This window comes from Neovison vison, chromosome 12 (assembly GCF_020171115.1).
Source record: "Neovison vison isolate M4711 chromosome 12, ASM_NN_V1, whole genome shotgun sequence".
In the NCBI taxonomy this organism is placed as follows: domain Eukaryota; kingdom Metazoa; phylum Chordata; class Mammalia; order Carnivora; family Mustelidae; genus Neogale; species Neogale vison.
Window position 1 is genome coordinate 86,831,676 of NC_058102.1, and position 15,574 is coordinate 86,847,249.

The 15,574-nt window shown below is 39.5% G+C and overlaps 1 protein-coding gene across 3 annotated transcripts in view; it reads left to right on the top strand.

The window, feature by feature from the left end:
• DIP2B (disco interacting protein 2 homolog B) overlaps positions 1–15,574 on the top strand; it is a 222,118-nt gene that overhangs the window by 131,361 nt on the left and 75,183 nt on the right. For all 3 annotated transcript variants that reach the window (XM_044226282.1, XM_044226280.1, XM_044226281.1), the window contains exon 4: positions 6,833–6,958. In XM_044226282.1, the coding sequence (XP_044082217.1) occupies positions 6,833–6,958 (126 nt within the window). The remainder of the gene's footprint in view (positions 1–6,832; positions 6,959–15,574) is intronic.

Sequence of the window (15,574 nt, forward strand, 5' to 3'; positions counted from 1 at the left end):
ATCTGTCTGCCTTTCAATCTGTCTGTTATCTACCTGCTTGTCTATCTGACCATCTCTCTATCCATCCATCCATCCATCCTAACAGGTAAGGGCATTTGCTGTCTATTCTGCTCCATAGATGTACTTAAGCCCATCCATGGCACTTACACATCGTGTCTTAGCCACTTAATAAAAACAAGCCAAAAATAGGAGCAGCTACTTTAAAACTGTAAAGTAATATTTTTCACTTATCTCTGGGGGAAAGATGGAAAAAATGCTTCAGTGTTGTCCATAGATGGAGGGAAATGGACACTCCCATTCATACCTTGTTGGTAGAAGTGTTACTAATGAGATTGGACTTTTTAAGTAGGTTTATTGACCCTTTATGTTTCTTCTATAAGCTACTTCTCCTAAAGAGGCTAAAATAGGCCTAAGCCTATTTTATTAAGGTTGAGCTGTTCATTTTCTAAAAAATTTATTTGTGGAGAGTACATCTCTCTGTGTTATGCAAAAAAAAAATTTATTTGGGTGGCTCAGTAGAGTAAGCCTCTGCCTTCAGTTCAGGTCATGATCTCAGAGTCCTGGGATCGAGCCCTGCATCAGGCTCTCTCCTCGGTGGGGCCTGCTTCCCCCTCTCTCTCTGCCTGCCTCTCTGCCTACTTGTGATCTCTCTCTCTGTCTGTCAAATAAATAAATAAATAAAATCTTAAAAAAAATGTTTTGCGTGGTGCCTGGGTGGCTCAGTTGGTTAAGTGGCTGCCTTCAGCTCAGGTCATGGTTCCAGGGTCCTGGGATCGAGCCCCGCATTGGGCTCCCTGCTTAGCAGAGAGCCTGCTTCTCTCTCTCCCTCTGCCTGCCACTCTGCTTACTTGTGCTTTCTCTCTATCTCTCTGTCAAATAAATAAATAAAATCTTTAAAAAAGATTTTTTTTAAATCCTAATGATGCTAACATTTAAATTGTACTAGACGTATTAATGCAATAGACAAGAGAAATCAACTAGAGGTATAAGAATTAGAAAGGAAAAAAGAAAACTGTATTTGCACTTGATATGATATCTATTTAGAAAACCAAGAGAGTCAGTGGCAAAATTAATCTAATGAAATAATTGAGTCAGATAGCAAGATACAGAATTAGTACAGTAATCAGTAGCCTTCATATATGCAACCAATAACTAGTTAAAAGATATAATGGTAGGGCATACTTCATTTACAGAAACAATAGAAAAGATAAGACCTATTTAGGAAAAACCTAAGAAATGTGTAAAGCCTTTATGAAGGAAACTTTAAAACACCCTGAAAGACACAAAGTAGACATGGTAAATGGAAAAGGCATCCCTTGTTCTTTGACAGGGTAATTCAGCATACAAAGATGCAGAACTCTCTAAATTAGTCTATAAATTTAATCCAGTCCCAGTAGCACTAACAAATTTATCTGTGGAGTTAAAAAACATGTTTTTGAAATTGATTTGGGAAAATAAACACTTACAGCTAGTAAACACTGAGAAAGAAAACCTATGAAGAGTGATTATACTAACTAGATATTAAAGCATACGCTAAAGACTATAATTAAAACAGTGCAGTATGGCAGACAGACCATTGAAATAGAATAACAGGTGCAGAAATAGACCAGAGCACCTCTGGGATTTAGTGTATAATAAAGATAGCATTGTAAATCATTGGGTCAGAAATATACTTTTTAATAAATTGGTGCTAGGACAGCTGGAAAAATATGAAGTAAATCTGTACCTCACACCATATGCCAGCAAAAACTTCAAGTGGATCAGAGATCTACATTTTAGGAAAAAAAAGGTAAGTACTGAGAGCAAACAGTTTTTCTATAATGTGGGCTTATAGAAAGCCTTATGGGAGGAAGGCTACTTAAAATCCCGATGTGATTAAAGACTACATACAAAATGTTTTTACTGGGGTAAAAAACACATAAATTTACCCTCTTAAAATTTTTTAAGTGTACATTTCAGTATTAACTATGTGCATATTGTCACATAATAACTGTCTAGGCCTCTTTGATCTTACATGACTGTAGGTAACTTTATGCTTAATGACAGCTCCCTGTTTCCTTCTCCCTCAGTCTCTGCCAACCACCATTGTACTTTTCTACATCTAAAAATTTGAGTACTTTAGGTATCTTTTGCAAGAAGAACCAAACAGTATTTTGTTGTTTGGTGATTGTTTTATTCCGCTTAGCATAATGTCCTCGAGGTTCATCCATGTTGTAGCATATTATAGGATTTCCTTCTTTTTTAAGGTTGAATAATATTCCATTGTATATACATACACCATTTTCTTTATACATTCATCCATTCATGGACATTTAGGTTGCTTCCATGTCTTGGGTATTATAAATAATGCTGCATTGAGCATTTGTCTGCAAATATCTCTTTGAGATCCTGCTTTCAGCTCTTTTGGATATATACCCAGAAGTGGGATTGCTAGATCATATGATAGTTCTAGTTTTCATTTTTTGAGGAACCTTCCGTTCTGTTTCCATAGCAGCTGCACTGTTTCACAGTCCTACCAATAGTGCACAAGGGCTCTGATTTCTCCAGATCCTCACCAAGAGTTGGTCTTTTCTTTTTTCCTCTCCCTTTCCCTCTCCCTCCCCTTTCCTTTCCCCTCTACTTTTCCTTTCCTTTCCTGTGGCTTTCTTAATTGGTGTGAAGTGATATGCCATTGTGCTTTTGATTTGCATTTCCCTGATGAATAGTGATGTTGCAGATCTTGTTATATGATTGTTGTCCATTTGTGTATCTTAGGAGAAATGTCTACTCGAGTCTCTTGACCATTTTAAAATTGGGCTACTTTGTTACTGAGTTGTAGGAATTCTTTATATATTCCAGACATTAATGCCTTATTCAGTATATGGTTTGTAAATATTTTCTCCTGTTCTGTAGGTTGCCTTTTCACCTTGTTGATGGTTTTCTTTGGTTGTGCAGAAGCATTTTCATTTGATGGAGTCCCACTTATTTTTGCCTTTCTTGCTTGTGCTTATAGTGTCATATCCAAGAAATTATTACCCATTCCAAGGTTAGGAAGCCTTTCCTCTTATGTTTTCTTCTAAGAGTTCTGTAGCTTAAGGTATTAAATGTAGGTGTTTAATTTATTTGGAGTTAATTTTTATATATGGTGTAAGTATCCAACTTCATTCTTTTATATGTGGATATTTCCATTTCCCTGGCAACATTTGTGAAGAGACTGTCATTACCTATTGTGCAGTCTTGGCACCCTTTTAAAGGATCATTTGACTATATACAATGGTTAGTTTCTGGGCTCTCTGCTTTATTACATTGGTTTATATGTCTGGCTTTATGCCAGTATTATACTATCTTTAGGTTTCTGATATGTTTTGAAATCTGGAAGTGTGAGGCTTCTAGCTTTATTCCTCTTTCTTAAGATTGTTTTGGATATTTGGGTTTCTTTGAGATTTCATATATGTTTTAGGATGTGTGTTGTAGGATTGAGTGAATGAATAAAATATATTGAGGATTTTGTGAACCAGGTTTCTTACTATTAGAGAAGGGAGTTACAAATGGAAAAGGGGAATGTTAGAATCAATTTTATGGTGTTGAAATGGATTTAGAGTTATTAATAAGAATTTATGGTTTTTAATATAGATGTAGATATATGCATGTAAATATTTATTTTCATATTTATACGCTTTTATCCAATGAAAGGACTTAGAAGAAAGATACCCCAATAACACTGAGCACTCCTGCTTTTAAGAACTTGGTTTCTAAATACCATTTTCTGCTAAGAGGAGCCAGGGCCTTAGAGAAATATCTAATTCTAGTGGTGGAACAGGGAACATACCTGGAACATCTTAGACCAGAAAATAATTACTGCTCAGAATGATGGGAATAACAAAAGGTTATAAGAACCAGTTAGATTTGGCCTAATTGGTCAAATTTGGGGTAATAGGACCATCAAAATAAGTAAAGATAGTAACAATAGGGGCGCCTGGGTGGCTCAGTGGGTTAAAGCCTCTGCTTTCGGCTCAGGTCATGATCCCGGGGTCCTGGGATTGAGCCCCGCATCGGGCTCTCTGCTCAGCAGGGAGCCTGCTTCCTCCTCTCTCTGCCTGCCTCTCTGCCTACTTGTGATCTGTGTCTGTCAAATAAATAAATAAAATCTTTAAAAAAAAAAAAAAGATAGTAACAATAGCCATGGAATAAAATAAAAATCAATAGGTCTATATTGATATAAATAAAGAATTGGAGGAGAAAGGGATGCTTTTTTTTTAAAATTTTATTTTATTTATTTATTTGACAGAGAGAGAGAGAGAGAGAGATCACAAGTTGGCAGAGAGGCAGGCAGAGAGAAGGGGGAAAGCAGGCTCCCTGCTGAGCAGAGAGCCCTATGCAGGGCTCAGTCCCAGGACCCTGGGATCATGACCTGAGCCGAAGGCAGAGGCTTAACCCACTGAGCCACCCAGGCGCCCTGGGTTGCTTTTTCTTATAATAGAAAAACCAACTCATAAATATAGAAGGAATAATGGAGTTATAAAATCAGCATTTTGGGAGTGCCCAGGTGTCTCAGTCGGTTTAAGCATCTGCCGTCAGCTTAGGTCATGATCCCAGGGTCCTGGGATCAAGCCCCACATCAGGCTCCCTGCTCGGTAGGGAGCCTACTTCTCCCTCTCCTCGCTGTTCATGCTCTCTCTCACTATCTCTGTCTCTCTCTCAAATAAATAATAAATAAAAATTTAAAAAAAATATAAAATCAACATTTTGTAGTCATTATAATAATAATAATTGATTCAGCCAAGAATGATCAATGGATTCTGAAACTAATAGATGAAAGTTTAATGAAATATGTAACAGTTATATCATCTCAAAAGCATTCACCCATAAAGTATCTATTAATTAAATAAAGGGAAGAGTAGTAACTTTGCAGCGGATTACGTTAGCAGTCACTATCTTAACCAAATAATCCAAGTTACTATCACGAGTAATGGGGCTGATGCTTCCTAGTACTGTGTTTCAAGAAAACATTACTTCTATGATATTCCTGCCAAAATGCATAACCTGGATCTAATTATGAGGAATATGAGTAAGCCAAAATTAAGGAACATTCTACAATGTAATTAGTCTGTACCATAATGTCAAGGTAATAAAAGATAAAGGTTGAGAATTGTTCCAGATTATAGGATAGTAGAAAGATGTGACAAGTAAGTGTAATGTGTGATTCTGTGTCAGGTCTCAGATCAGGAACAAAGGAGGAAAAACTATGAAGGGCATTATTGAGAGATAGTAGGCTAAGTTGGAATAGGGTTGTGGGTTATATAATAGTTTGTATCAATTTTTAATTTTTGGGTTTTGATAAATGTACTGTGGTTATATAAGAGTAAAATCCTTGTTCTTAGGAAATACATCTCAGCAATTTTTGGAATTAATCCTACAGATACAGGATTAGACATATGTACTAAGGTGAAAATACTGAATTAGTCTTGCTGTGAATAGTTGCTATGAATAGTAGCAAAACTTTGGAAACAAAGTTGCTTAAATAAATTATGGCATGGACATATAGTGAAATTCTATGCAGCCCTTTAAAATTCTGTTGTAGGACTATATTTACATAGAAAGATGTTTCTGTTTATCTTAGTGAAGGTTTTTTTGTTGTTGTATGAAACAGTCTAGCTCAGGCTACCTTAAATAGCTGGGGTAAATCACAGAAGCCGAGGAAACAGTTGAGAAATCCCTAGAAAAGGAGAGATAGCTTTGGGGGTCTCAACCTTGAAGTTCAAGAACCTTTCTTCTTTGTAGGTCATTATCATTAAAATGACTCTGTTCTAGGACCTGTGTTTTCTTGATTCAGTTTAAATTCCCCCCCTACTCCAGTAAAAGGATTTGATTGGTTCAGCTTTTATAAGGGGCACCTTTACATGGCACAGACAGTATTCTAAGGATAGCTTGCATTTCAGCTGACTGGACCCATTCCTGAGAAGATTTCTTGTGAACTGGGAAGCTACTTCAGTTGTTACCTACCTTAATAGGATTTTGCAGAAATGTAGAGTGTATTTTGTGGTGAGAGTGGAGAATCAAGAGTTCTGCCTGGATATGTTAATTTTGAGACTCCTATTAGACTTCAAAGGGAGAGCTGAATTTTCTTGTGGCCAAAGTGGCAAACAAGTACCATCAGCCCTTACATTCTTTTCTAGATCAGAATCAGCTCTTCTGTTTTCTGTGGTATAGAACCGAGGGGTCTCAACCCCTTTCAGATAGTTGAGCAGATCGTAAGCTTCTTTTCCTGAAAAATAATGAGTGTCCTCTAGGTACCTGCAGAACACTCATTCCATTCAAGGGTAGGATTCCCTGCCTGGCATGGGTGCGTGTTAGACTCCTTTACCCTCGCCCCACTCCTGCACCCCATCTCCATTAACCCCTTTTTCAGTGTCTGAAGCAGTCACCTGGTCATTCTGGGCTTCTTTTTCCTTCTCTATAAAGTTACGCTTGGCTGGGGCATGTGGGTGGCTTAGTGGTTTGAGCCTCTTCCTTCAGATTGGGTCGTGGTCTCAGGGTCCTGGATCGAGCCCCGCATCAGGCTCTCTGCTCAGCGGGTAGCCTGCTTCCATGTCTCTCTCTGCCTGCTTGTGCTCTCTCTGTCTCTGTCAAATAAATAAATAAAATATTTTTTAAAAAATTACTTAAAAAGTTACGCTTGGCTTCTTCTTTTGTCTCCTCTTTTTCATTTTTATTTTAATTGTTACAACACAAATTATAGGTAAAAATCACCTAAACATCCCATTTGCAACAACTGCAGTGGTGATAGTTCAGCTCACAGAAGTAAACACCTTAAGAACTGGGAGCTAATAAATGCAAATGTTTAATCTTTCAGATATCCATACAGAAGCAGTTCAAGCCGCACTGGCAAAGCATAAAGAACAGAAAATGGCTCTGCCCATGCCAACCAAAAGGCGGTCCACATTCGTCCAGTCTCCTGCAGATGCCTGCACACCTCCTGGTAGGTTTATCAGAACCTTTCTCTCTGACAGTTATTCCGTTGATGTTCCTGAAATAAGCTTGGCTTTTTCTTTTCTGAGGTAGGAGCTGGAACTTTGCTCATCATCCAAGGTGTATAAGAGTACACATTGAAGGTGGCAGCTTTCAGTTGTCATGTTGTAAATGACTTATAAAAAGAGGCCTTAAGAATAAAGCTATTTTTTTTAAAATGTCCTTCTGAATTTCTAGCATTTCCTTGATGAAACCCCCGAACTCATGTCATCATAAATAAACACAGGCCAAAGCTTAGGGTATAAAAAAATTCCTTCTGTTGTTTAATAAGTGTTTTTTGTTGACATCTAAAATATGACCCATAGTCATACATTTCTTTAACATATTTGTACTCCTGTATCAGATATTTTGTTTCTATAGAGTAAGTGCACTTGGGACTTGGGACAAAGTTTTATGTGTCATTCAAGATGGGAGCAGTCATGCAGTTTCAATAGATCTGAAAAACATATATGTGTGTTTGTGTATGTGTTAATCTACTTTATATACATTTATATATTTTTTAAGAATCCACTTTTTATAATGGGTTCACGAGGTCAGCGAGAATTAAGTGGCTCCATCCCATTCTCATTCCCCAGGCTTGGAATCTCTACCCCTAAAGTAAATTTAGGATTTTTAACTTGCTATTTGAGAAGCAAATGGAACAACTTTAAGTTGTCTTGTCTATTTAGAATCTTTCCCAAAGTTCTAAAAACCTTAAAAATTTTAAATGAAATCTCAGACAAGATCTCCACCTAGGCCTCTGAGACTAAACATAATAACTCTATTTCAGAGCCTCAGTATCGTTTCTGTCTACTATCATGGTACTGATAATGAAATCTTTAGGGAAAAAAATTTTTCCCTGGAGCTTTGGTCTAAAGGACTTACCATATCTTTGGGGAGAAGGTCACATTCTCATGATTAACTTTGATTCATAGCTGTCAAGTTGAGCTATTTCCATGGATTCTGTTCCCTGGTCTGGGTTCATATTAATAGTTTTGTCCTAGGTTTTGGCTAACTTCTCAGAGCATTTGGGTGTGCTGTGGGCTCATTAACTGTGTGTGCTTTTTTTTTTTTTTTTTTCTTTACATCTGTGGTGTCAATATGTTTGAAAGAGAAATAGCTTTGTGGCTTCAAGTGTTTCTCAAAACGTAACACAGGATACCTCTAGCAGACCTTCACAATAAGATATTTTGTGTCTGTAATGGTGCGTACTTCCAGCCCATTCATTCAAAATCTTGGACGGTTTCCTTTCCACATCAGTATAGCACCAATTGGGTCCTGGTGGACAAAGGGGGCTCTCAGCGTAGTAGCTATTCCTTGTTGGCAGATTCTGCTGCAGCGCAGCTGAGGGGTCAGTTGTAATAAATGGCAAAGGGTAGGGAGCAACGTGATGTGCAGTTCTTAGAAACAATCCTCTCCATGGCTGTATTAAAGAACCGCAGTTTCAGAGTAAATAGTCTGCTCTCATGGCCTCGAGTTAAATGTGAGAGTGCAGCAAAGGATCTTGAGAATGCTGGGAAGGAGTGGAAACCTTTTTTTATCCTTTTACAAAAGTCACTGCCTGAAGGGAATTTACCAACTCCAGAAACAAGTCATGGCTATTCATTGCTGAATGAGACCACAGTCCTTTGGCATTCACTACAGTCCTCTGGATCTCTAAACAGTAACGTTGTACTCTGTCTGCAGCCTTTTTTTTTTTTTTAAACACACACACACACATATATATATATATATATATATATTTTTTTTATAGATTTTACATATATTTTTTAAAGATTTTATTTATTTATTTGACAGACAGAGATCACAAGTAGGCAGAGAGGCAGACAGACAGAGAGAGGGAAGCAGGCTCCCTGCTGAGCAGAGAGCCTGATGCGGGGCTCAATCCCAGGGCCCTGAGACCAGAGACCTGAGCCGAAGACAAGAGTCTTAACCCACTGAGCCACCCAGGCGCCCCTGTCTGCAGCCTTAAAGATGTGGCATTATGTTCTGGATCACCTTATGCGTCTTAATAATTTCATGATTATTAAAATACGGTCCTTTCTCCTAAGACCTTTATTCAGCAGAGCAGAGTAACAAAAAGGTTTCCTATCCATTTAGCTCCATCCAGATCCAGGTTTCTCCGAATAGCTTACGAGAAACTTTAACATACTGTCAGGGACCTGAATGTTGTCAAAAAGAAGAGGAATTCTTCCAGCATGAAGAAACGTTGAGCACACCCCCAGAGGGATCTCTCACATGGCCCCCACATGGCCCCCACATGGCCCCCACATGGCGCTAGGTCTTGATGCTGTCATTCTGCGGTTACGCACATGCCTGTGTCTAGCATTAGGCAGTGTGGAAGAATTGTATCATAAGGCACCCATCAGCTCTGTTCATTTTAGGGAATGGAATTTGCTGTCCCCATGTCAGGATCTCTCCTGAGCTTCTGAGAGCCACTGCTAAGAGACTGGGCAGTCTCCTGTTCTATTGCAATTTAATCTGACATCATTGTCTCCCTCTAACCCAGGCACCGGCAGATAGGGTTCATTCATCTCGCATATTTACTCTCATAGCCCCTGAAACACTGAAGATCAGAAGAATGCTGAACCACCCTCAGAGTTGGGGAGGAGGAAGAGGATGGACATTAATTATTCCTGGTTATAGGTGGTTTAAAAAAAAAGAGTTCTGGGCAACTATGAAAATGACCTTGCCATGGCACTCTTTCTAGAATAGTTGTACTACCATTGCAGAGCAAAACTGGCCTCGGGTTTCATAGGGATTTAGTCAAGTCGCCCTTGGGGTGCTGTCTGAGTGGTCGCGCTGCACCTCGGGCTGTCCCCGTGCGAGCCTGGTGCCTGGGGTACCTGTGGGAGTGCACTAGCTGCCCGGCTTCTTCAGGAGGCATCCACCACATAACTGTTGGAATTGCTGAACCGGTGAAATTTTAGCTCTCTTTTGGGAAGGATTTAATAAAAGGATTTAGGAAGTAGAATATGCCATAGATTTTGGCCGTAGTCTTAGTATTATATGAAATGGAAAATATGACAAATAGTTGGTTGGGAAATAATTGGCTTTTGTTCATCTATCATTCACAAATAATAAAATGTCAGTCAACCTAAGATTTGCTTATTGGTATGTACACTGATTTCTCTTATGGACTGGAAAATTTAAGTTCTCCAAGTTGGTAGCAAACTACGGTTCTTTCAGTGCCTGTGGCCTTTTTCAGAGGCTTTTTTAGCCTGCTTGAATTACTGCCATCCAGTTCCCTTTATGTGCTGAAATCATTTACTGATGTCGTGAGGCAATTACCTCAGCTCTTTCTTTGTAGGGGTTCTTTGTGTACTGCTGTTTCTCATTCATACGGGTAGACACAATGCAGAAAATGCAGCATACATTGTTTTCCCCTCTGATTTTTTTCTCCACCCTTGTGGACTTATCCTGTGCTGCATTCTGAGGGTACTTGGATGACGAAGTAGACCACAGAACGACCCCAAAACACAGTGAGCTATTTCAGCTGGCTTGGGTAGAATGAATTTAGACATCTGTCCCACACAGGGCCCTTCTTGAAAGTGACTACAGTAGTTATTCATGGGACCAGGCAAGGAGAAATTTACCTCTCTGCATTTCTATATAAGATAGCAATGCCCATGAACAGATTTAGGATATTGTTATATACTTCTAACATACTTTAATAATGCCTTGTAAGAATTGCGGTACTTTACGGTATGTAAGGGACTTTCATGTGGCTTCCACAATGGCTGCCCTGCCTCATTTGTTCCTCATAGGCACTCTGTGACATAGAAAGGCAGAGTCCTTTAGAGACGAAGAGACAAACAGGTTCATAGTCACTAAGGGATTCGCCTCAGGTCAGACAGCACAAATACATATCAGACTCAAGTCTTCTTGATTTTGTTTTATTACTCTACCAGAGTGTCATGTTTGGGAGATTATTTTTTACTTAATTGATACTCATGGGTCCTTGGTACCGGAATGGATATTATTTTAAGCAAATTGAATAGCTGCTGCCTTCTGAGAGCTTATAAACCCAAACATATTCTAGTTAGTTAATTTAAACTTAAAAGAGAACACTTGTGTGAATTAACAGCTTGGGGAGTTTCCCCCAAACATTCCAATTTTATTCAAAACTGCAAAATAAACAGAATTGGCAAATCAGACCCCTATACAATGTGTTCTAATTAGTAGACTTGGATCATGTTAATAGCATACTTTAATTTTTGATATGGGTTATGAGCAGTGGTCTGCAGTCACTTGGGAGAGCAGTAAATATTCAGTATTCTTTAAGCCAAAGCACAATAAAATCTCACTCTGTTAGACTGAATTTGTTTATTTCAATGGCCTATTATAAAATTTAAACTAATTTCATAGTTACCATTTTTTGAGTCCCCTCTGTGTACTAGTCTAAGGGCTAAGTGCTTAGCATATATTTTTCATTTTCTTTTTCCTCGATAGTCCTCTGTCCCATTTTACAAATGAGAAAACAGGTTTAGAAAAGCCCAGTTACTTGCCCAGACTTCTTTTTCTAGCTGTTTAGTCAATTAGATAATCTGAAAATTCTCACTTAGAACAGGGAAAAGAAAACTTCCCTTTAGAAATGCTAGATAGACTATAACCAGTTTCCTTTTAAATACATACAGGAACAAGAGAGAGAGAAAACCGTCACTAAACATCAGAGTGCTGAGATGGTGCTCATTTTCCCTGTTCTGGGGAGCAGGGAGGCAGGAAACAGGGGCCTAAATTTAATTACTATAAGGATAGAAAAGATAAAACCTTGAACCTATATAAGAGGTTAGAGGTTGGGGGTGCCTGGCTGGCTCAATCTGTAGAGCATGTGACTCTTGATTTGGGGTTGTGAGTTCGAGCCCCACGTTGGATGTTGAGCTTACTTAAAAAATAATAACAACAAGGTTGGAGGTTGGAATTGAGGTCCCTGGAGGGGCTTAACATCTTCATCCGAAGAGCGAACTAGAAAAACTTAACATGCCAGCAAAAGATGTTGTCAAGAAAGCTTGCCTTGTGCCTGACCTTGGGATAATGGGGACTCAGATCTTCCCTAAGAATTTGAGGTCAAGTGGGTTCAAGGTTTATTTTTTTTTTTTTTAAGATTTTTATTTTTATTTATTTGAGAGAGAGAGACAGTGAGAGAGAGCATGAGCGAGGAGAAGGTCAGAGGGAGAAGCAGACTCCCCATGGAGCTAGGAGCCTGATGTGGGACTCGATCCCGGGACTCCAGGATCACGCCCTGAGCCGGAGGCAGTCGTTTAACCAACTGCGCCACCCAGGCGTCCCAAGTGGGTTCAAGGTTTGAGTTTCACTATACTGCCTGGTAAGAACTAACATTAAAAAATGGTCTTTGGGCTGATGATAACCTTGGGACACAAATAGTTTCTGCAAGGATACAACCTCAACCCAAGAACTTAGGATTCTCAGAGATAAAGATCCACTGAATTTTTGTTTTTGTTTTTGTTTTTTTTTTTTTCTTTTAAAGATTTTTATTTATTTATTTGACAGAGAGAAATCACAAGCAGATGGAGAGGCAGGCATTGAGAGAGAGAGGGAAGCAGGCTCCCTGCCGAGCAGAGAGCCCGATGCGGGACTCGATCCCAGGACCCTGAGATCATGACCCGAGCCGAAGGCAGAGGCTTAACCCACTGAGCTACCCAGGCGCCCCTAAAGATCCACTGAATTTTGTGAGCAAACAGTCCAAAAATAGAATAGAAAAAGAACAACAACAGCAAACAGCAAAATTAGACCCTTAAGAACTGATTTGCCCAAGAGCTCTCAGTGGCAGAGCTAAGATCAGAATTCAGAGCAGTCTGACCTAAAAAGCCCATTCTCTAAACCACTTGGCATATTGCTTCTCCTTCTACCATAGTGTCCAGTAAATATTTTGTGGTAAATCTGGAGCTCTAGCAGTTGCTACATGTTTGATCAAACTTTTCAAATAGGCAATAAGTTTTGTTTTTTTTTTTAAATCTCTTTTCTTACCTCAATATAGTTGACCCATGAACAACACAATTTGAACTTCATGGGTCCACTTTTATGTGGATTTTTTTTTTAATAGTACAGTACTGTAAAGGTATTTCTCTTCCTTATGATTTTCTTTTTTTTTTTAAGATTTCAAGCATGAGAGGGGGGAGGGTCAAAAGGAAAAGCAGGCTCCCCACTGAGCAGGGAGCCCAAAGTGGGTCTTAGTCCTGGGACTCCAGGATCATGACATGAGCCAAAGGCAGTCACTTACCAACTGAGCCACCCAGGCGCGGAGCCCTCCTTATGATTTTCTTAATAACATTTTCTTTTCTCTAGCTTACTTTAAGAATATAGTATACAATACATATAACATATGAAACATATGTTGACTGTTTATATTACCAGAAAGGCTTCTGGTCAGCCGTAAGCTATTAGTAGTTAAGTTTTGGGTGAGTCAAAGTTTTACATGGACTTTCCACCATGATGGGGCCAGTGCCTCTAACACCTGTGTTTGTTCAAAGGACAACAGTATTATTTGTAATGTTAATTGATTCTGTGAACTGTTTTTTCATAGGCATGGGGAAATACACAGAAAAACCGTGTTTGGTAATCCCTTGTAGATATAGTGACCCTGGAGTAATAATTATTATTTTTTTAAAGATTTATTTATTAGAGAGAGAGAGCACAAGTAGGCAGAGGGAGAGGGAGAAGCAGGCTCTCCACTGAGCAGAGAGCCCAATGTGGGGCTCCATCCCAGGACCCCGGGATCATGACCTGAGCGGAAGGCAGGCACCTAACCAACTGAGCCACCCAGGCACCCCTGGAGTAATTATTGACAGGGAGTACCCCTTCTCTCAGAAGGGTTCCAGTTATGACATTCATGGTGAGGCAATTCATGCCAGTCAGAAGCCATTCACTAAATGTCCTAGTGATTGTTTCCGTTCCTTGTTCTTTGAAGCTCCTATTTCTTGGGCTAGCTTATGTGGTGTGTTTTGTTAGGATAAGATCTTTCTTTCAGTGAATCTTGACCTAGCTTCTACTGTAAGCTGATGTCTGGGCCTGATTTTGGCATCAGCTGTCAGAAACCAGTGGTAGGCACTGTCTTTCCAGGAGTGTGTCCAGTTTGCACAGTATCCCTCAGGTTGTGTAGACTGACTGAGATGTTACCATCCTCTCACCAAGGTGCCATTTTCACCCCCACCAATCTTTTTAAATCAGTTCTTCTTACAGTTTATTGAATTATAATCCACGTACAATAAACATACTTAAAGTGTATTTTTTGCTAAGTTTTGACATAGCAAAACTGTGAAACCATCACCACAATTAAGAAAATGAACCTTATCGGGCGCCTGGGTGGCTCAGTGGGTTAAGCCGCTGCCTTCGGCTCAGGTCATGATCTCAGGGTCCTGGGATCGAGTCCCGCATCGGGCTCTCTCTGCTCAGCAGGGAGCCTGCTTCCTCCTCTCTCTCTCTGCCTGCCTCTCTGCCTACTTGTAATCTCTCTCTGTCAAATAAATAAATAAAATCTTAAAAAAAAAAAAGAGAGAAAATGAACCTTATCCACCATCCCCCCCCACAAAATTTCCTCATAATCCCTTTGTAATCCTACTTCTCTTCCTCCCAGTGATTGTTTTCTGTTACTGTACAGTGGTTTGTATTTTCTAGGATTTCATATAAATAGAATCATACTTTGTTGTACTTTTTTAGGGCAGGGAGAGGTCCGTCATATTTCACTCAGCATAATTGTTTTGAGATTCATCCATGTCCTGTATATCATAGCTTCATTCCTCTTTATTGCTGAATAGCAGTCTGTCACACAATTTGTTTATTCTTTCAGTTCTTTTTTTTTTTTTAAAGATTTTATTTATTTATTTGACAGAGACAGATCGCAAGTAGTCAGAGAGGCAGGCAGAGAGAGAGAGGAGGAAGCAGGCTCCCTGCTGAGCAGAGAGCCCGATGCGGGACTTGATCCCAGGACCCTGAGATCATGACCTGAGCCGAAGGCAGCGGCTTAACCCACTGAGCCACCCAGGCGCCCAATTCTTTCAGTTCTTGATGCACATTTGGGTACTTTCCAGTTTTTACCTGTTACAAATAAAGCTGCTGTGAACATTCACGTACAAGTCCTTCTATATTTTCCTTTCTCTTGGGTAGATACTAAGGAGTGGATTGGATAGATTATTCTGTTAGTAGGTAGAGTGAGTAGGTGTTTAAATTTTTAAAATAAACATTTTTAGGGACACTTGGGTGGCTCAGTGGGTTGAGCCTCTGCCTTCGGCTCCGGTTGTGAACCCAGGGTCCTGGGATCAAGCCCCGAGTCAGGCTCTCTGCTCAGCGGGGAGCCTGCTTCCTCCTCTCTCTCTCTGCCTGCCTCTCTGCCTGCTTGTAATCTCTCTCTCTCTCTGTCAGATAAATAAATAAAATTTTTTTTAGAAAATAAACATTTTTAGATGTCATAGATCTGTTTTCTACCAAGAAGAGGGAAGTCATTTCCACACATGGCTAATGACTAAAAGTGCTACAGCAGTTAAAGGCAGTAAATTCAGGACTTTCCTTCCCTTAAAATTGACAAGCTAATTGTTATATGTTTTGTAATTGGGTATAAATAGATTTTAGG